The sequence below is a fragment of the Pelodiscus sinensis genome, chromosome 8 (genome assembly GCF_049634645.1).
Source record: "Pelodiscus sinensis isolate JC-2024 chromosome 8, ASM4963464v1, whole genome shotgun sequence".
Classification (NCBI taxonomy): Eukaryota; Metazoa; Chordata; order Testudines; family Trionychidae; genus Pelodiscus; species Pelodiscus sinensis.
The window spans coordinates 65709870-65732779 of NC_134718.1; the positions used below are offsets into that span (position 1 = coordinate 65709870).

At 41.7% G+C, this 22910-nt stretch overlaps 1 protein-coding gene across 2 annotated transcripts in view; it reads right to left on the minus strand.

The window, feature by feature from the left end:
* ACSL5 (acyl-CoA synthetase long chain family member 5) overlaps nt 1-22519 on the minus strand; it is a 33073-nt gene extending 10554 nt beyond the window's left edge. The window contains exons 1-9 of one of the 2 annotated variants that reach the window (XM_006134999.4): nt 22400-22519; nt 9418-9605; nt 8514-8622; nt 5444-5508; nt 5258-5359; nt 4769-4868; nt 2728-2906; nt 1039-1071; nt 708-759 (exon numbers count right to left, since the gene is read on the minus strand). In XM_006134999.4, coding sequence (XP_006135061.2) covers nt 708-759; nt 1039-1071; nt 2728-2906; nt 4769-4868; nt 5258-5359; nt 5444-5508; nt 8514-8622; nt 9418-9573 — 796 coding nt within the window. In that variant the 5' untranslated portion in view covers nt 9574-9605; nt 22400-22519. Of the gene's footprint in view, nt 1-707; nt 760-1038; nt 1072-2727; nt 2907-4768; nt 4869-5257; nt 5360-5443; nt 5509-8513; nt 8623-9417; nt 9606-19675; nt 19766-22399 lie in introns of those variants that run through there. The other variant, XM_075935451.1, reaches the window with a different exon arrangement.
* Between the last annotated feature and the right edge of the window lie 391 nt (nt 22520-22910).

Consider the following 22910-nt stretch of genomic DNA (forward strand, 5'->3'; position numbering starts at 1 on the left):
CAAATTCTTACACTGTTGGAGTAGGGTTGCATGGATTTAACAAAAAAAGAGATTCCTGGATTATGTCTGCTCTCTTTAGCAGCTTCCCCCCCCCCCCCCCCCTTAGTTTTAGTGCAGTTGTATGAAGCTGCCTGGATTTATTTGTTACAGTTGAACACAAGACAGGCTCATCTGATAACCAGTACCACCACACTGGTTGGTTATCATAGAAGTCAGTCTTTTGCTTTGGATGACTTGTTTCCAGAGTCCCTTCCCTCCCTCAATCTCCCCTGATCCAGGACAAGAAAATTAATACACCAAGGCTAGGTCTACACTGGCATGATCTTGTGCCAGAAATATGCAAATGAGGCTAAGCGTGGAATATTGCTGAGCCTCATTTGTATCTCTAATAAGCCACCACTTTTGCAAAAGAGGCTCTTGTGCCCGGAGCATCTACACTGCTCCTTCTGCTCAAGAGGGTTTTTCTTGCACAATGCCCTTATTCCAGAAAATAATCAGCATAGCAGCATTGTGCAAGAGTTTGTGCAAGAAGGGGCAGTGTAGATGCTCCTTCAGGTCCAAGAGCCTCTTCTGCAAAAATGGCAGCTCATTAGATATGCAAATGAGGCTCAGCAATATTCCACAGCCTCATTTGCATATTTCTGGCACAAGGTCATGCCAGTGTAGACATAGCCCAAAAGTCTCATTGCGTGACTGATACTACTCACCTGTTGTTCCACTGGTGAAACAGACAATGCTAAGGTCCTCAGGTTTAGGAGGCTAAGATGACAAGAGAAGCAGTGTTAATTCCTTAATCCAGAAAGCTTTTTTAAAATCTTGCTCCATTACTGGAGCAACTAACCACTTTCCAAATAAGGAGGAGCCAGTAACCAAGCCTGACATTTCTTCAGCAAGAAAGCTGTTTGGGCTCAGCTCTATTTTAGTAAGGTTTGAGGTAGAAAGGAAGGAGTCATTGCTGATTCATTCTTACAAAAAGGCCTCTTCAAAGAGGCAGGTTTAGCAGTGCTTTCAAAGATAGAGTATTAGTTTGAGACTTACAACAGGCTCTTTTAAGTTGTTCTTGCCCAGCTCCTGTGATCACGATAGATAAAAAAAGCTATTGTTAGAGTCAGAAAGTCAATGCAATGTCAGCAAGTTTAAAAGTCACATGCCCATCAGCCGTGTTTAGATGGTGTGCATTTTGCGTGTCCAGGTGCACACACCTCCTCAACATGCAAAGCCCTCTTGCAGTTCTATAGCACTTACTGCAGAGCCCTCCAATCAGGAGTTCAGTACAAAGCTGGCTCCAAAGTATCTCCCTGAACCAAGTGAGCACATGTTAAGTGCACAGCAGAAAAATTCCAACTATGTATATACACACAGAATGGGTCTGCATGAGTTGTCACCACTCAGATCTGCAAGTCATTGTGGATTGAGCAGTTGTCTTCAGAAAACAAAGTACAATTGCACTAAAGGCCACCCACACTAACAGTGTCTAATGGCCCCTACCCAAGGAAAGGATACATTAGAAAATATCCGTGAGAAAGATATCCATGTACACCCAGACCTGAGTACAGGGTCAGATTCTGGTTTCTGCATCAAGAAGTCACACCACATTAGAATTTAAGTACCAAGAACAGAAACAAAAAAAGTTAAGGATATGCAAAGGCTTCCATAGGAGGATAAGTTAAACAGTCTGTTTAACTTGCAAGAGAGACTGAAGGACAGCACAGAAGCCATCAATAGCTGGAAGTGTTATGCACCCCTCAATTGGATGGCCTCTGGTTTGTGTGAAGTAGATTTAAAAGCCTCCAACAAACAGATACTTCAAAATGCAGTCAGCCTTGTTGCCAGGAGTGTAAATAGGTACAGAAAAAAGTTAGATATGGTCATCAAGGATAGGCCATCAATGACCATTAATCAAGATGGTCAGGGATATAAGCCCATGCTCTGAATGTTTATGCCTCTCACTGCCAGTGCTCAGAAACCACCATTTGAAAAATTCGCCCTGTTCTGGTCTCCCCCCTCCTCCCCATAGCATCTGGCACTGGCCACTTTTGGAAGGCAAGCTACAGGGCTATATTGGAGTGATTATATCAGAGATGTCTCTTATCCAGAGGACCAGCAAGTCTGCCAGCTCTAGTCATGCTCTGTTTTAGAAGTAATAGCTCCAAAGCTTCTGCAGAGAGCAAGCTCTGGGCAAGGAACTTCCAATTAGTCTTCCTTAAGCTCCCTAGAAGCTCAGGAGTATGTGCCTTAGCTGAACAAGGATCAAGAGCTGCAGAAGTTCTGTCCATTCTGACAGTTTTTGTAGAGTTTACCATTTTGGTCTGGACTAAGTTGCTTATTCTGAAGTCTGTGTCAGTTGAGACCACAAATTAATCCCAGTGTTGCTGTTTTATCCAAGTTAGACATCTGACTTTACACCAAGTCAGCATGCCAGTTTAAACACGAGACCTTGTAATACAACTAAAAATTGCAGCTCTTAATAGGTGTACATGATTCATTGAGTCATTGATAAAAGACTAGACACTCTAGTTAGTTTGTCCAGTGTATGTTGTGCATTGCTCTATTACATTGTTTGTTCATGCCATTGAGCATTTGGTTTGATGCTCTCAAACAGTGACATTGGACTTGCTTGAAATCAAGTCTTCAAGAAGCATGGTTAGCAAAGTCCTTTTCCTGCCCAGTTACTGTATCACCCTCTCCCCTATAGTCAAATAGGCCTTCAGTGACGGGTTCACATACCTCAACTTCCTGAATTGACAGGATCTCCACTTCTCCTTTCATGCCTCTATCTTTGAGCTCGCTATCAAAGAGATCCATCAGAATGATGGTCTTCAGACCTGGTATCTTCCCTTGCTCACAGCTCTCAAGCAAGACTAGTGCCTTTTCAGGTTTGTCGCAGATCACAATGGAGATATCAGCTACAGGGCAGAGAGGAAAAGAAAGCCCACACTTAGAAGGTGAATCCTGTTGGTTTTGTAGGCACCACAATTTCACCCACATTGGAATCAGTTAATTTTTCAACCTCCAATCATGGTTTCTGGCCATGTCAAATTCTCATTTGAAAAGTTGCAAGAGCCAGCAGTTAAAGTTAACTAGTAAGTGTTCTGCACTCAGGCTACATCTATACTGCAATGATTTCAAAATAAGCTAAATTAGGGTAGCCTGCCTCAGGCTAATTGAGGCTTCCCTGCAGCATAGATGTGTGTTTTGGAATAAGCTCTTGATTTAGAGCCCCAGGAGGAATAACTTAGAATGGCCCTAGTGAGGGGCTATTTTGAAATTGATGTGGAGCAACTACACATGCCTTGTTTTGAAATAGGTGCTATTCTTTGTAGAATGAGGTCTACAGAAGCTGGAATAAGCAGTTTGTTATTTTGAAATAATGGAATTGCTGTGTAGATGCCTGCATCGCTATTTGGGAACAACAGCCATTATTCCAAAATAACTATGCAAGTGTCTACAGACCCTCAATGACTATTGTTACAAATAGGGACCTACACTAATTGAGCCATACAAAAGCTAGATTTGACTTTAGGGGGGGACAAGTGTACTCCCTCCTCCCCCCACCCCCAAAAAGGGTGTTGTATACCTAGAAGTGGGTTACTAATTATTTTCTTTCCAGGTACTAAGACGTACAGTAGCAATGTAAAACCCTGTTCATTTGGTTAGCTGGCTAAACTGGAAGTTTAGCCAATTAAGGTGGCTGGTGCAGCCCCAATCACACCATGGCCCCCTGCCTGCATCCCTCACCCCTTTGTTTGGTGTGGACAAGGACTGCTCCCGCTACCGTTAAGGGTGGTGTTTACTAATTAAGCTTTAACATGCCTAATTTGGGTGAGTTTTTCATGTCATTCAAAATGGTCAATCCTGAGCTTCTAAAGTTTTGGCCTTGAACTTCAGAGTTGATTATGGCATTTAAAAAGCTTAGGGGGTTACATTTTAACCTGGTATATCAAGGAGTATTGGCCTCAAGTATTCTGCATTTTCAGAAAGCTAGTGTTTAAGTGCATGTGGTGTTAAGACAGCAATGGAATACTTAATGAGCAAGTGACATGTTCAGACTTAAATGAATCTAATTAAGTTACTGCTCTGTTGTCCCTGGAGACAGAACCTGTTGGTTAGCTTGACTGGTAATGATTTTACAAATTGATTGTTTGTCAAAGCCCTGCATTTGTTCACCTAAATCTAAGAAAGTTCTGACAAGGTAAGACAGACTAGTGGAAAAAAAGTCAAAGGGAAGTTTCGAATTGAGAAGAGGGTGTGCTCTCATTTTACTCACCCTCATTAGGTTGACATTTTTGTCTTCATAGTTAGTCCCTAGGACTTCAGGCAAACCAAATCAAAGTGCATACGTAAGGGTTGATAGGATTGGGCCTTAGTTTTAATTATTTTCACTATCCTCTGTTTGGCGGCAAGACCAGTAGTCTGCTTTTTCTAGTTGGAGACTGTTTCGTAGGTAGTTTGTCAAGATTTAGAAGACCCAGTTCCTCCCAATTTTCTCATTCCTTAAAATTTAATACAAGGCTTTGCTAAAGGAATGTGGTGGAAGGCGTATTGCTCAGATGATCTAAACTTATGGGGTGGGCATTTGATAGTGTCTGTAGCCAAGTCTTGCTTGCATTGAAGCCTGTGCAGAGGATTTAAGGACTTGCAGAGCAAAATGAAGCAGTCTAGGTTTGTTACTGCGTGTAGGTCTAGCCATTCTAAAGCAGAAAATTAGTATTAGACTTGAGGAAAAGAAGGAAAGAGCATAACTGTGAGGAGGACATAAGAGTTTTACCTTTGTTAATAATAAATATAATGGCATCTGGCCCCAGAGTGTCATACAGCGGAACAGCAACCATTGAGTAAGTGTAGCAGGCATACTCGGAAATGATCCACTGCATAAAATAGGAAGCAACAAGAAATAGCATTTAGAGAAGCAGCTACCTCAAGTTTGTGACCCAGAGACGAAGGATTGTTAGAGAAGCCTGTAGAGAAGTCCCTCACACATACATCTAGTGAGACTTTGTACATACTAACTGTATGTAGGGCATCCAGAACCCAGATCTTCATAGTTAATCCTAAGCAGCTCTGCTAGGTGAGCCAAAAGCCACCCGGATGAGGGGACTATAAGTGGATTAGAAAACAGATAAAGCCTGAGGCCAGTAGGAGAGCTGATTAACTGTTTTCCTATTGCCACTTGGGCCCAACCCAATCCTTATATTAAATTGAATTTAGATTCATGAGTGCTGAACAGTTGCCCATAGCTAGGATTCGATTTGCTTACCTCTGGTCTATTTTGAGCAAATATGCCAATAAATTGATCTGGTGATGGTTTACATCCTTTGAACAAGAGTCCTGATCCCAAATATTCAGCTCTGTCTGACACCTGCAGGAACAGAGGGAGTAGTTTATGCTCATCTCTGCCATTATCCATTTTTTGGAGAGTATATAAAAAAAGAACAGAACTAACCTGTTTGTAAGTCAACCACTGATATGGCTGTTTCGGTTTCCTGTACCCCAAGCATGGTCCATTTTCTAAGAAAAATGTTGGTAAAGCGTGTTATGAAGGTTTACATGCAAGTTTTCTATTGAAGCACTTTTAATGAGTGTTTGTGAAGAGATTGAGTGCCTTGTTGGATCAAATCTTGTGGAATTACTGGTGCTCATGTGGCTAAGTACTGTGCTAGATTTTAGACATGCATCTTTGACCTCTTCTGCAGGCTGTTAGGATTAATGTTCTTGTAGTACTTCTGACTGCATAGCATGTGCAACAGGCAAAGGGTAACTAATGTTCTAGAAACTTTTCTAGGGGCATACACTTTTTTGAAAGAAAAAGGAAAGTCTGGTAGGAATCAACCAAGCCCAGCCAAAACTGAGACCGTGCTTGAGGTACTTAAAAAATAGAGGAATCAAAGTACATGAGATGGGGAGGAGAAGGAAATCAGTTTTACTAGAAGTTTTTGTAACATCTCTGGCAAATATATCTTTAGAACACTCTTGATCTGTCCAACTACTGATAATTTCAAGTGGCTTCTGGCTGCCATTTGATCTTCAAGGGTAGGAGAGAACCAAAAACGTATAGATAAACAAGTGTTTATCTACACTGCACGCCACCACTCTCCCCATAAACAAATGCATTATGAATTTAGTGTTCACTACTTATTTACCATTTTCCTGGCTTAAGAGTTTTCATTTTCCTAGACAGGAAACGGTAATGATACCATCCAGCTCTGCTGGCCATTCACATGACTATTTAAAAAAAAGCCTCAGAGGGACAGTGGAGCTAAGTTTTTCCTTTTACAGACTAACACACAACAAGTAGTCTAGTAGTAGCACCTTAAAGGCTAACAAAACATGTAGATGGTATCATGAGCTTGTGGGAAAAACCCACTTCAGATGACCAGAGTTTAATATACCCAGACCCACAAATAAATAAGGGAAAAAGGGAGGGGCAGAAAAAAAAAAAAAGATAGTGAGTAGATGGTACAAAAAGTTACAAGAGGCTGTTAAGAACCATTAACCAACCAAACAATGGAGGTGTTAAGTCATTAAAGGTGGTTCAGACCATTTGCATAGAAGTTGACTTCATTCTCAAGTTTAAGTTCTAATCCTTCTGTGTATTTGGCTTGTGGAATTGGCCTGAAAAACAAAACAGCAACTTGGAGATCCATTAATGAGTGTCCAGGAAGATTAACATGTTCTCCAACAGTTTTGTTGCCTTTTCAGATAGGATTAATGGACACAATTAGACAATTGGATTTCTGGTAGAAACTGTCCAGTTTGGCCAATATACCAAGCTGGCATAGATCACAGTGGATGTACAGTTAAATGAGCCTCTGATTTGGTAGCCAATGTTCTTGGGTCTAGTGATGAAATTGCTGGTATAGATCTGTGGGCAGAGTGGCACCAGGGCTGACTACAGGGGTGGGTTCCTGGATAAGTATGATGGAGGGGTGTTGTGTGGTTACTAGAAAGAATAAAACAAATTCTTCCCAGTAACCATGCAACATGCCTCCATCATAATCAAGGAAAACATTGTTAAATTAACTTCATTCAGAAATTTAGTTTGTGTAAATAGTCAGAACCTATATCCTGGTTCAATCACAGTATCTTCCACCTTTAATGAAGTCGCAAATGGCTCAGACTTTTGTAACTATTTGTACTACCTATTCACTTCTTCCTCCTGCCCCCGCTTCCCTTATTTATTCTTGAATCTGGACTTAATACCCAGCAGCTGAAGAGATTTTTGCCCACAAAAGCTCATACCACCATCTACATGATTGTTAGTCTAGTAAAACCACAAATAGCCATTGGGGTGCAAGTTTATTTTTGAAGAGACATCTGACCATTATGGCCACTGCACCTCTTGTCTAGGGGACTTCAGAAGTTTGCAGATAAAATTGGCTAACTCAAGTAACTTTGAGCTAGTGACGGCACACCAATTACATATTGAATCTATATCATTCTAGGCAAGTGTTTAACTACTGGTGCACTCTTCCAGCAGAGTTGGCAATCAGATATCTGGTCTCAGTAATGACATCCTCTGTTTTAGAGTTCAGGTTCTTTCCTTTATACTAGGATTTAAAGAAATTTAAATTTGAACTTCTGATCTTCAGCTGCAAGCCTGGAAGTCACCTTCCAGCAAAGATGCCTTTCTGATTGAGCATGAAAATGGGTATGTCTACAATATACTAGCTCCCATCCGCTGTTACTATCAACCTGCAGTCTTAGTGCCTTGAGCCTAGTGAGTAGCATTACCTACACTTTGCACTATGTATTTCCTGCTCAGCTAGCACACATGGTTCATTTTTTAGTTGTGACTGGAAGTGCTTTTCTTCAGAGTTTAGTTGCATATGAATAGTTCACACTTCACTTGTACCTTTTGCAGTGGAGTAGTTTGTTCAGTATTGGTAAGAATCATTCCCTTGAATTTTCTCCTAAGGCTTTAGTGATGAGCCATAGGCTGCTGTGACAGGTTTTGCATCTCGCCTCAAGTAGTGGTCAAATATTGAGAAGGTACAACACCAAACAGGGCATCTAAAAATACTGATTGTTGAATATCAGAAAATTCCTTGATTCATCTTATTTGGCCAATGCCACACTTAAAGTGATGAAAGTGTCATTGTTTTGGACTGTGGAATGAAACTGAACAAAAAGCTATGTTCTATTGAAAACAAAATTACAATGACAGAATCTCATCTAGTCAGTTAAGAATTATTGGCATCTTGAGATCCATTTGAAGATGTAGAAAACCTAGTTTGGGTACTCATCAATCTGTAAGGCTATTGATTATTCCTTTATTTCATGGCTTACTATAAGATGCCTGGGATTGCTTCTTAAAGCCCAGTCTAGCTTGCACTAAAGTCTGACTTAACCCTTCCAGTTGAATTTCATGAATGCATAGTACAAAGCTTTACTTAGGTCCAGAAGAGAGTTTAGTTGGACTAAACAATATCATTCCTTGTGGCTTTAAGTCTATGTAGCAAAAATGGTGACCAATGGGAAGTACTTAAAGCCAACTTCAGTAAGATCCTACTTACCAGACACATGAAGTCCTCTCTGGAAGGACTCATACATAGTTTTGGCATCTTCATAGTAATAAGCAAGCAGTTGAGTCTCTGGCAAGAAAGTACTTCTTCTGGCACCTCCCTAGGGTCAGGGCACATATTCTTAAGTCAGTGAACTGAAGACCAGTTGTAGGAGTACCCTGTCCCCCACCAGCCCTCTTGAAGGGGAGATTAGCACGTAAGATCAGTTAAGAGTCTTAATTTCCTCCTGAACTTAAGGCCATATTAGCTAATGTTCACATAAGTTACATGAATGTGGCTAAAAACATATTTATGTCTTCTTACTGGGTACATTGACAGTTGACTCCTAACCCTTGTTTTGATGGAGAACTAAGTCAATAGGAGACTGGTCAGTGTTAGATTTATTGCATCTACACCTGATGTGATAAGTTGACCTCTGCTGGATTGATGACTGCCCATCAATCCCACTATAGTGAAGACATGCCCTTACTTCATCTTCCATGATAATCAGATGGCCAGAGTGTTACTCAACTGGTAAAATCTGAATGTCAGTTCTCAAACAGGTCAGACTAAAGGTTAACAAATAATTGCTACTGCTCCTACTCAAGCAATCTAGAAGGTTCTAAGGGTGACAAGACAAGCAACTGTTTGCCTCCCATTAAAGGGCACAAATATTAAAGGGATAGTGGACTAAGATTTTTCTGAAGGGCTTCTGTTCCTACTCCCTTAACATTTAGGCAGCCAGAAGTCTGACCAGACCTCCAACTCAGGGAATTTTAGAGTCCTGATCTCACTTCTATTTCAGCTCTATAAAAGGCAATAATAAAAATACACTCACACAAGGCAAAAAAGTGCCTAGAGCCCATTGAAGTCAATAAGAATTAAGCATTTTATTAATGAGCAAAGTAAGTGTTACCTGAATTCCTACTGACTGTTTATCCAAGTCAATAGGAGGAGTAATGGCCTTTGGTCTAGTTATCACCCACAAGATGACTATTGCTCCAAGAATAAAAAGGCCAATCAATGCTGGTGTTGGGAGTGGTGAGAACAAGACCTGAAGTATCCAAATCATGGTGCTGGATTAGTACCACCAGGATGGTTGACCTGAGCAGAGAAACAGAAGGTTTATCAGAATTATTCACATTAAACACTGAAGCCTTAATGAAGGTTAAGACATAATGTGTTCAGACAGGTTCTATGGGTGTCTAGTAGTGTGAAGTTGGACACGATTTTCCAATATGCAGTTTACACCAAACAAAGCAATTTTGTGGATCCTCTTCAGTAACCCTACTCCATCCACTGAACACCAGTTGAGTCCTCACCTCAGGAGCCAAGAATGTTTTCTGATTATGGGCAGGGCTGTTTCCTTTTCCCAGATGTATTTTCTTCACTAAGTTAACGAGTAACTTTTAGCCAAGTCTTTCCTAAGTGTGTGGCATTAGAGACTAAGCTGGGCTACATGGAACAGTAACAAGATACATTTAAAAATAAGGTCTGTACTCTTTGTAGAGAAAGCAGTATGTACACCAAGTCAGTATCAAGTGCCCTTTTGTACTTCAAGCCTATGAGCTTCTTAGGTCTCTTGTGGAGGAGGAAGGACAGGCACCTGAAAGAGGAGGACTAGGCTGCAAAACACACACTTCTACATGTACTATTGAGATTAATGGAGTGAAAGTCAGGCTAGAACAAGGACTTTGAAATTGAAGCCAATATTATGTTCATACTTCAGTTACGCTAAGGGATGCTTGGCTTATGAATGAATACTGCCCCATGGATACAGGTGGCTTGATCCAGATATCAAGTTACATGTTTATATTGGTTATGATCTTGTCCTGTTTGAGACAAGTGTCAGTTTCCTACAAGCTGGAAAGGCCTCCCCAGACTAGCTCTGCTGAAAAGTTACTCTGTTGAGTTAAGAATTTGGAAACAAGCAACTGCAATCTTAAGCTTGTGCTAGAGAACTTCAGACTTGCACTAGAATTGCAAAGTGACTCAACCACACTTCAAAATCAGAAGTACACAGGTGGCAGCAAAGAGAAGCCACAAATGCAGTACAGTACTGTGTGTTAAATATAAACTAAGCGAAAGGAGAAACTTCCCTCATTAATAGAAAAAGTTTCAAAGCTGTGTAAGTCAATGTTCAATTGTTACCTTTCTAAAAAGCCAGCATAACTCAGCTCACAGTTACAATCATTTCAGAGTTTTGAACAGCCTAGTCAAGGCATTTGTAACTGAGGCTCTGTTGAAAATGCCTGGCATTAAACCCCAGGATGTCAACTGAGTCACACCACATCAGTTTGACCCCATGTTCTTATCACATGCTAGTTCACATCTACTAGAGGTGTTAGTTCTCATGCATGTACAGACTTATTTAGGAGTGAAAACAAAGGCTAATTAGAAGGAGCCAAAGCCCCATAGTGTCTTTCCTGAACTAAATGGTTAAGTCAGTTCTGTTGAGTGTTAAGATTTTTTGAAACAAGCACATGGTTGGTAACAGGAACACAGGCTACTGTAGTAAACAAGACCTGTGTGGGACTAATGTTTGCTATTCCTAGTCATGTTTATATTTCAAACACTAAATGGCCTATCTCCATTACTCCAGTTTTCCAGGTAATAGGATTCCTTTGGCACAGTACATTTGAAATGAGTCTTGTAGCCATGTAGCTAAAGTGTAGCTTTATGCAAACTTGGTTTAGTGTACTTTGCCAGCTTAGTTTTTAAATCAGAAAGGACCTTCCACTATTAAGTCTGGACACAGGACAATAGTGGATTGCTATATGGTTCAAAGGACCAGTCAATAAGACTGTTGAGATACCATGAAGCCAGATGGTTCATTTTAGACCCCTTTAATCATGCCTTGATTAACTTAATTCTCCACACACACTAAGCAGCTACTGCTTTCAGTTAGTGGTTGCCACTTAGAGCCAGGATATGCAGATTTATTTTCAGAGTAGTACTCTGAATCACTAGTCACCTTTGAAAGTTAGAGTCATAAGTCATCCTTGACACCTTTGAAAGTTTTAGTTTGAGTCATAAGTCATCCTCATGGACAATGGCCCTGCATTGTTTGCAACTCAGCAAAACTTGGCTGGGGCAGGGGTGAGGGGAGACCATTTATGTTTCTAATTTAGAGAAAAAAGGGAAGGCATACACCTTCTGAATTTTTGGCTGTTCAATCTGACACCTTCGCTTCAGTTAAGGCACTTTGGCTCTTCTGCTTGTTGTAGCACAAGCTTCTGTTCTTGTTATGCCTATATAACCCTACTGATGCCAGTGGATTACATGGCTTTTAACAGAAGGATTTAGTCCAGTTTCCTGGGGACTGAAGGATTGCAAAGATCAGAGTTATTGTACAGGAATGAGAATTACCACCCTAGCTTTTAGGGGGAAATAAACCAAGGCCTTCAATATTTGACACACGGAAGTACATGGAGGAGGTTGCACTTTTGTAATGCTTAACCTTATATGCCTATTAACATACATTGAGCTACATGTAGCACTAAGGAGCTGTACTCTGTGTCTTAACTGCGTTTTAACTTTCTCTACACCATACTGGTCTTCTCTTTTTCCGTGTCCCATTACTCCAAGTCACTGAGGTGACAGCCTCATGCTAACAGCAGATGTTACTCATCTTGACTACATCTGCTATGAGAAGTCTTCTATAGTAGCTTTAGATACAAAGATTGTTTCAAACCCCAAAGATTTCACAAGGAAGCAAGATCAAAGAAACCCCCAGAAGTGGCCAACGTGCTGGTTGATGGGAGCCAATCCAATAAGAGGAAGTTGGAGGACAGGCTGGTATTGATGCCAAGACAGCAGTATTTGGGAGCTGTTGGTAGGAATACCACTTTTAAGAAATCTATGAAGTCAGCCTGCTGGATCACCACAACTGGCATCCAGTTTCTTTGCTCATAGCCCATGATTACCTTCCTCTGAAACAAACATCCCTGGCAAAATGCATTCTTACTAATAAGCAATGTTGCTCTTAACTTATTCCTCTTACATGAGAGTTCATAACACTCTTGTGTAAGTAGTGTTTGTAAGCCATTAAGTTACATACAAGCCAGAGAAGTCAAACTCCATTCTGTGGCATCATATGGACACCCACATGGGCCATCAGCAGAGTCAGAACCTTTAGAGTCACTATACTGAGGTAAAATGCCAGCTTTGTCCACATATTCATTCTGCTGATACCATTATTGGACCTAACCCTAACCAAGTGAGTTATAAGATCAAGAACACATATTCCTGCGCATCCAGAAATATAATTTATGCTATCATGTGCCGAAAGTGTCCGTCTGCTATGTACATTGGACAAACATCTCAGACACTTCGCCAAAGGATTAATGCCCACAAAACAGATATCAGACAAGATCACAAAGAAAAAACAGTTTCTTGCCATTTTAACCAGAAAGGACACTCTCTCAATGACTTAACCACCTGCATTCTGCTACAAAGACCTTTTACATCTGCACTTGAAAGGGAATCCTCTGAACACTTTCCAAAAAGGACTCAACAAACATTTGAACTCTCACCCATTACCAAGCTAGCTTCCCCAATTATCACCTCTAATACCATTAACTCACAAACATCCCACTCTCCCTACCTCTAATATCAATTCACAGACACTTACCTTCCTTCCCCCCCCCTGCATCCCCCTCCTGTTCTGCAATGTGATTTGTCCTTTTCATATTTGTTCATTTTTAATTGTATCCTTTGGTATATATGGTTGTGACTACTTTCTTCCACTATTTGATCTGAGGAAGTGGGTCTGGCCCACGAAAGCTCATCATCTAATAAACCATCTTGTTAGTCTTTAAAGTGCTACATTGTCCTGCATTTTGCTTCAGCTACCCCAGACTAACACGGCTACATCTCTATCACTATTGTATACTGAGGTAGTGGAATACAAATAGCAGTAGTAGACAGGCATCCTCTGGACTAGCACTACATGGAGAGGAGGGGACACTTCAGTGGGTTTTAGGTATTTGCTGAAATCAGAGCAATGGTGCAACTCAATTCTATTTTCATTCCAGGCTTAAAGTGCATCTAGCAGGGGACACCTGCTCATTTGCCTGATCTTGAGCCCTTCTTTCTTGCCTTTCCCAAGCCTTAGTCCCATCTAGGGAATCCCCTCTCCAATCAAACTTCTCATCAGTCCCTTACCCCCACTAGACCAAGTTGCCTTGCAGCTCCAGGCTCGCACTCCCACCCTGATCCTCCCATAGTCACATCCTAGTTTCTCTTCTTGGCTCCTTGTTCTAGTTCCCTCCCTCACAAGAGGGTGTCAAGTCTCATTCTTCCCCCTCTCCCATAACTGGCCTATGGCAGGACAAAAACTAAGCTATTTCCTAAGCTTTAGGACAGAGTCTTCTAGGTTGCTTCTCCTAAATTTACTCCCCTACTTTTGCTTCTGGGTTTAGCTCTTATCCCTCTTAGTTTAGGCAGTTTTCTTCCCTACCTCAAAATCAGGAGGAGGGGGTGGATGCAAGCAAGAGACCTATAGTCAGTATGAAGAAAGCTACATAACTGACTAACATTGCCATTACAACTTACCCTCCACCTAGTGTAGGCACATGCTGGTGCAAGACCGCTTCTGGTGACATAATTGTGCTCTCAAATTGGGGGAAGAAATTGTGTTGTGTAGGCTGTGTCTACACTATCAAGACCATATCAACAGGCTAGGTCTACACTATAGAGACCATGCCAACAGTCTCAGTTCCTGTGCCTAGATCCAACATGACCTGGAACAACCTGCAACTGCAAAAAGCAAGGAAAATCTTGTGTAGCCCCAAGCAAGAGCATGCTCAGTACAGACTGTTCAGAGCCTAAACCAGGGATAGGGAACCTTTTTTGGATCAGGGACCACTGACCCACAGAAAAAAAAAAGTTAGGGGCTACACAGTGAGAAGCCAAAAAAGCCTCATTGATGTGGCCCCTAACTGGGAAGGAAGATGACAACACTCCCCCCACTCTCCTTGTGGATCAGAGCCGGGGGAAGGGTGCAGCGGAGGGGATTCCAGCTAGTAGATGGAGTGCTCCAGCCCCATGGTGGGGAGCTGGAGCACCAGCATGGGCTCCCCAATTGATGAGAAGCCCTGAGCTTTAGGTGCCACATCCAGGAAGCCCTGAGCTTTAGGTGCCACATCCAGGTAAGCCAGGGCATCTGGAGGCTGAAGTTTCCATCTAAACTGTGAAGTTCTAAGGAGTCTGAGTATGTGCCAGCTACAATTTCTGCAAAAGATCACAACTTGGTCAAATTTGATCCTATTTTTAAAGGGCTATACCATTTTTGGTCCCTACCACCAATGCCACTGCTACTAAATGAGCAGTCCCTGCTCCAGAGCGTGGGGAGGAGAGAGAGAGAATTAGAAGTGCACAAAGAGTTAAGGAACAAGCTAGAGAGTCTGTTCATACTTAAGGAAAAAAGTTTTAGCTGATCCTTCCAAAAATGTTGCCTTGAAGCAGAATCCAGCATGCAAGATTTCAGCCAAACTGAAGCTATTTGGGCTGTGGTTTAAATAACACATCCCATTATGTGCGTTTTTTAAGTTAACTAAGTGGGACTGCTAGCTCCACCAGTACTACAGGATAGTACTTCACACATTGGACTAGTACTAAACTGGAGCCACAGTTGTGGGTTGCATATCTAAGTAATGAAACAGCAGGGCACTTCAGGGGCAACCGGAGACTGATTAACACATTGCTGCTCCCCAGCTTGTTCCAGGCCAATATAGAGCAAAGCAGCAAGGGCTTCTCTAGCAGGTACCAAGCCTAAATCTGACCCCAGAAACCCATTGACAGGGGAGGTAAAGTCAATTGGCCAGTGTTCTGTGGTTCTGCCCTCTAGCATGTTTGACTAACGTGCGCTGCTACAGATTTTATCTGACTGGGAAGCTAGAACACCTGCTCCCTGTCTTCACGACATGCCTCCCAATGAGCACTTGCTTACTATCAACCTCTGCAAGATGCCACTTGAAAACTGACCTATCACCGATTTACCACCACAGAAATCTTTTACTCAGCACAGATTGCCAAGTGTATTCTAGTTTCATTCTTTAGAGTCTAAGTTGCTTGGCCTTACACCCTGGTTAGTCAGTACACTAACCTGATTCACCTGTCATTTACTATGCAAACAAAAAATAAAGAATTGATTCACTGAGCAATTGGTTACTCCCCTCACTAATAGTCAGAGGCAGAGCCAGATTGTCTCTGATCTTTGTCCAGCATTATTAGAGAAGGAGTAAGATGGGGAGGGACCCAAACAGGATCAACCAATACCTACATCTTTGTCTGAAGAAAACACCCCTCCCACCACTACGACCACCACCATGGAGGAGTTGTACAGAAGGCTATAAATCCCTTGCAGCACACCTAATAAATAGGTCACTGGGATTATTGAGGTAGAAGAATCTCTAAACCATTTTCCCCATCTCCCAGGAACCACAAATAGGATTATAGCCTTTTTGGAGTTTCCCGCTCCCATTTGCCTACCACACTGCTAGTGTTCAGGGATTCTCAGTTGTTATCCCCAATGCCAAACCAAGGCATGTGTCCCAAGTGCATAAGAATTATGGTTTCACTGTTTTCCTAGGCTACGTCTACACTGCCCTCTTGTGCAAAAAAATGCTAATGAGGCAAAGCATGGAATATTGGTGCACCTCATTTGCATAATTAATGGGGCTCAATTTTTGTACAAGAGGCTTGTGCAAAGAGGAGCCATCTACACTGCTCCTTACGCAAAATCCTCTCTCCCTGCATAAGAGCTGTTTTCACTTTTCAGGAAGAATGGCTTGTGCAGGAGGGGGGGTTTTGAGCAAAGAGGAGCAGTGTAGATTGCTCCTTTTTGCACAAAAGCCTCTTGTGCAAAAACAGCCTCAATTATGCAAATGAGGTGCAGCAATATTCCACGCTTTGCCACGTTTGCTTTTGCACAAGAGAGGACAGTGTTGATGTAGCCCTAGGGTATCAGGAGAATGAATTTCTACATACACACTCTTATCTGTATATCTGGAGCAGAAGAAATCAGATGCCCACCCCTACCAGGATCAGGGCTATGGTATTACCAGTCAGATCTAGATCAGGGACACCAGGAACATACTGCCAAGCAGTGAGACTGTCAATACTGTAAGCCTGGAGTTAAGCCAAAAGAATTCCCCTTCAAGAGAAGAGGTCCTGTGAGTAGCTGGACCATTCATGTCAGTGGAAGGTCAAGAATGATGGGCCACATTCTGAAGCACCTGAAGGTCACTGGCCTCAGCTGCTCAAATTCCACTTACTACTGTGGACCAGACTGAGGGGTGCAGGGTATTGGTGCCTGTTCATGGTCTTGAGCAATAGTCTGCTAGACAGCTAAAGTACATGCCTGACTGGCCTGATCAATGGTCAGGGATACCGTGCACCAGACTCGGAGGGCAAAGGCTGCCCTTTTATCAGAAAGGTTTTATCAGTGGTACCAGTTGCACTGCTGTGCTCAAGGCTGTGGGTTACCATTTTTATGGCACACACACCCTCCTGCTTAAAGGCTTTCCACAGAGTTAGAAGGAATAAAGCTGCAACCTTCCACTCACAAATTGTGGTTTGACTTGGGTTTTTAATCCTAGACTAAAAGCCACAAAGTGGGGTGGGAAGAGAAAGCTAACTGAGGGCAATGCAGGTGGTCAGAATGATCTTTAGTCATGTAGAGGGAAGGGTTAATGTCTGTAAGATCAGAGCTTAGGTGTCTGAGGAATGGTCTACCAATGGGTTGATTCCTGTGGTATAGATGAACATGTCAGGGACTGGTGAAGCAATACAATTTAGAGGACTGTGAATACAACATAAAAGAGATTGAGTTCAGAGACCATGACTAAACCTGGACACCATGTAGCGGTATTGGGCACAGTATCAGCGAGATGTTGATCAGTTTTATTCACTGTGGCCACTTCACAGGGTTCTTCCTAGAGGAGGCCACCTGTCTCACGTTCACTGTTGGTTACCTCCGAAATGGGTACCCATCATAATTACTTGCTCCCTCAAATGACAGCAGTGGGGCCCTTTCAGGGAGTCAGGCAAGCTTCATGCTCAAGTAAGAGTTGACTTGCAAGTTACCCTTGTGTTCCTTCAACCCTGTTAGGACTCCATCCTGCTCCAGGAAATTAGGATGAGTGACTGGATCTAGTCGGGTGGATAATGAAACCCTGTCACTTAGGACAGTCCAGAAGCAGAATGGCTTGGATGGAGAAATACAAGGCTTGAGATTAACAATTGTTAGTTTCATCTGCTGTCCTCAGCATGCCATTTAGCCTATGTGCTCTGTTTTCCCCAACTGTCATGTGGGAAGAAGGCTGTTCACAGTAGTGACAGAACTAGGAGCAATGGTCTCAAGTGACAGTGGGAGAGGTCTAGATAGGCTATCAGTAAAGACTATTTCACTAGGAGGGTGGTGAAGCACTGGAATGGGTTACCTAAGGAGGCGGTGGAATCTCCATCCCTAGCGGTTTTTCAGTTTTGGCTTGACAAAGCCCCGGCTGTGTTGATTTATTTGGGATTGGTCCTGCCTTGTGCAGGGTGCTGGACCTGATGACTTCCTGATGTCTCTTCCAGCTCTATGAAACCCATCAGCTTTTCTGGGAGGACTCCAGCTCATCATCTGATGAAGTGTGTTTTGCCCACAAAAGCTCCTGATTCTATGTTACATATTTGTTCATCTAAGGTGCCACAGGACTACTCATTTTTTTAGAGTAAAATTAATTAGTTGGGCATTTTTTAAACATATGAAGCGCAACATGTTTGCTAAGTATAAGGTGGTCCAAATTTGCCTTGCAAGTGAGTCAGTAAGAACACAGTTAACATTTTTTGGAATTGCCCTAACATAAATTAGGGGGGAGGGAGGAGACGACAGTGGGGCAAGGAATCTACATGTTACATTAATTGCTTTCCTCAGGATTCAGTGCAGAGGTTTAGTAAACTTGGTTTCCAAAAGGGAAAAGAAATCTTGAAGGCATTCAGAAATTTATGAGTTATCATTTGACTCAAATGGAGAGTTGAGTATCACACTACCTCCTTGTAGTTAGCTTCAAACACCACATGGATTGTTACTGAGAACTCATTACTTTGGTCTTTTCTCCTACGAGGATCAAAGCCTCAGGAGATTATTCCCCATTTGGAAGTTTATTAACAGTGCTATTGCTTTTAGGGTAAGGAGGATTTCTGGGTCTTGAGTAATTAAGGCCATTCCAAGTAATGTTGCCCACCAAAAGTAGGCTAAGGATCCTTTTAATTTCACATCCCAAAGCTTTTTGGCTTGGCTATAGCAGTGCCAAGTGCTTCATTAAGGTGGTTATTAGCTATACTCATGTAGAGAAAGATATGTAAGGTGCTAAGTAGACATTCTATTTGAGACTTTATGAACAAGTCAGGAACAAAACCTAGGTCTTCTGATCACCATAACACAATATTTCCCTAGAAGGTTCATCTGATGAAGTGTACCAATAAATTGGTCAACCTATGAGGTGCCACAGGACTATCACTTTTGCAGATAGTCCCTAATACTAGTTCAAAGGAATAGCTCTTTCTTGGTTGATACCTATATATTAGTTAAACCTTAAACAAGTCTTAATTAGTACTTAGCACAAATAAATTAGAACTTCTTACAGAGTAGAAAGTTATTCAAGTATTATGAGTATTCTATAGAATTTTAGTGTTCTAGTTGTAAACAGGAAAGTCACATCTGAATTATCTTTTTATCAGGAATCCTCAAATAAGAAGTCCCAAGTTAGAAAGTATTGTTAGGGAGAGTTGTTAGACATTTTGTTTAGAGTGATCCAAAAAACAAGGCAATAATATCAATTATTCAGACTCAGATTTGTGTTTCCTAAAGCCTTTTTACTTCTCACACATTTGCCAAGCTGAAGTGTCCCTAGATTATCAGCTCCCTTAAGCTGCTCAGTGTAGTTTGTCAGCTTTAAGTAACTACATAGCTTTGGGATAAGCAGTCTCATTAGAGCCAGATGCTCTTCACTATAAGAAGCCTACATTTTTAAAGTTACACATCTGTAAGTAAACATTAACTTTGTCATAATAAAAGAAATCAACACATCCCTATAAATTGAAACCTTCAGTGAAGATACAAAGAAAATACCAACAATAGAAAAAAACTAAACTCAAAAACAAAAGATAATGTTAAAACATACCTCCAGAAACCAGCACTGCTACTTATTAGCCACCTATAGAACACCACAATCCTCACCTCAAGACTGCTAGTTACTAACTCTGCCAGGTTTAAATAACTAGTAATCAGAAGAGCATGCTGGGAAAGGATCTTATAAAAGAGCGAGCCTGGGCTACAGGACAATAGTGGTTCCCAGATAATTACAGGGGAAAAGCTGTGCTTGTAGGGCTCTGAGGGAGTCTTTAAGGGTCAAATCTTGAGAGGTTAATTGTAATTTTTTATTTTGTTTTTGCTAATAAAAGCCCAGCTATATTAATAGTTTTCTGTATTTAGAGGATGCCCCCTTTTGTAGACTGAGAAATCCTTGGGGGGGGGGGTCCTTTTTTAAAAGCTTGTAGATGCCTCTTATTATTGTTTGACTGAGCAGGTAACTTAACTTTTCTTTTTCCTCCCCCAAAGGTAAAGGAAGAGGACAGCTTCTTCTTTGCTGTAGGTTTGGTGGTTGTGCTGCACTCTGCTTGTGTTTCTTCCTTGAAGCCCAGAAATCAGATGCTGGATTCAGTGCTGTGCTGTTGATTTACCCCAGCTGTGACTCTAGCTCTAGGTACTTAAAATAAATCACTATTGTAAGTACCATCTTAATAGACAAGCTTTGTGTACTTGGATAGGGAAAGGATAGCTGTTCCCATCTCTATCTCTTACAAACCCAATGACATCAATGGGGCTGCATGAGATGTAAAACAGTGCAGTTGTAGGCTATGGTTAATCTTTCCATTCTTGGGTAGGAGGTAGGTTTTGTGGTTAAAGCACAGAGCAGGGAATTGCTTCTCTCATGGACTTGCTGTGTGACTGAGCAAGTAACTTAACTTGTCTAACAGTTTCCCCTTGTAGGCTAAAAATAGCTGCAGATCTCAATAGGAGTTGAGGATTAAATTCACAAATATTTGTCAAAAGCTTTGGATGGAAGATACTAAAGAAATGTAGTTTTCTGAAGGAAATCTGGCCATGTTTAGCTTTGCCTAGTGCTCGCTGTTCCCTAAGTTTAGTTGGTACACAGGTATACATGCTCAAATGGGAAAAATCAGGCCTGATTACTTTCCAGATTAAAAAACAAGCATTGTCTGAGCCAAATCCAGCTCTCAGAAAAGTAGAAATAAGACTCATTGACTTCAGTTAAGATATTTTTTCAAAGGGAAAGAGTGGCACACATCTCAGTCTCTCCTTCTTAATGGGCTTAATAAGGAAAGTAAAATCCTGCCTGTACTTACACCCGCAGATAAGTAACTCAAATCAGTGGCACAAACTGTGTTGAGAGAATAGCTGTTACTGATGGCCTTCCCCAAATGGAAGTGTGTATGTTGTGGAGTGCTCTGCTTGAGGTTTTACACAAGGAAACAGGGCAATTGTCCAAAGGTGGCAAAGTTACCTACTTACCTAAAGCAAACAGCAGAGACTGCAAATAAACCCTGAGGAAATACTCTTAGTCTACAGTTCACTGCTCTGTTGCCACGCCCACCCCAGTGTTTAGATGTGAATCCAGATCTGGAGTAGGACTTTCCTAAATTTGAGTGAGTGGGCTGATCTTCTGAGAGGGAATGTTGGGGAAAGAGCTTGATTTAGACCCATCTCATCTCTTGGAAACAAAAAGATTACTTCTCTGCCCTCATTGCATTCTCAATGTGGTGTAAAAACATGCTGCTGCTGTGTAAATCTATGCTTGTGTGTTTAAAGAAAAAACACCTTCCACAAAGGATTTCATATATGGCTCTTATCACTGCTTTATATGTATACAAGCAGATAGGAATAAGGTTGTATTACTTCAGTATATGAATACAGACAGTGCCATAAGGACTTTGTTTTATTATTGAAAATACTTATTCCATTGTTGAAAGAGAGCAGTGTGAGGTTCAGGAGTTCCCAGTTCTCTTCCCAACTCTGCCTCTCATTTGCTAGTTGAGTTTTTGCAAAACACTTCACTTTTGTGCCTCAGTTCTCCTCACTGCTCACTTAGTATAATGATACTTTGTCAAGTTCTTGGAGATCTTCATATTCACAGGGGTCTACAAAAGCTGAGCATGTACTGTAGGAAGCTGTTTGCTACTGTCAATTTGGAAAAGCACCCATGGGTCATACTCTCTCAAAATGAAAATAAAATAAAATAAAGGAAGATGGATTACTCATTTCTATGATAGCATGTAAGAACCTGAGTCAAAGGTCGTGGGTCTCACTGGACTGGATGCTGGGTATCTCTTCAGATAATCTGATCCATGCATTTGTCAGTCAATTTCAACATCTGTCATTTCTGATCACGTAAACCACAGAAATGGGAGGAATGGGGTTTGACTGCATGGAGGTCAATGATAACCTTCGGTCTGAACAGCAGGATGCTGGCAAGTTGCATACTGGGCCATTGAACCGATAAAGGCATCAAACATGAAAATGTGGCTTTAGCCCGTAGTAGAGTTGGGATTCCCATTCAAGACTGCAATAGTAAGAGCAAGCTCATTTCATGGCTTTTCCTCCAGCATGTAGCATGGCTGTGATAGCATGCTTCTCCTAACCTCAGCAGCCCTAAGAAATCTAAACATACCAGTAATCCCTCAGGGATTGTAGGTTGTGAAGGGAGCTGTGTGTTTGCATGGAGAATGGGGTCAGTTATTACTTCAATATCTATTTTACAACTCTTCCACAAAGGAATTTAAAATCACCTTTTTTTTCTGAGGAGAAAGAATGTTACAGGGCTTACCTTTTGTCTCCCGTTGTGCAAGGTTTTATGTCCTACTCAGGTTGCTGTACAGTTCCAAGCGGCTGCATAAGGCTTGTTCTTTTTCCCCAGACTGTGTCTGTGGCAAGTCTGTACCTGAAATCATCCACAATGCTGCTTTAATAAACCCAGGGCAGAGCACCTAGGTAACCTTTGAACCTGCATTGCGACAGGTTCAAAGGCAGGAATTGTCCCTGATTAAATATGGGCAGTAATTTCAGCCAGTAAGCAATGTCAATTTGAACAAAAGGTTAATCACGACGCTTATGCAACAGCTTTATGGAGGAACAGCACACCTTGCAATGCTAACACCAGCCCAGAGAAAGCTGCGTGCTTTGGGCTTTCCACAGGCTTTCATTTGTTTTGAGGACTTGGAATATGTCATAAAGGTGGCTTGGTTTGGAATAGGAGCCTCCAAGTGCTTGTGATGGACAACCTGATTATAATACCCAATAGGTGCATCTAGACTGGCAAGATTTTGCACAAAAGCAAC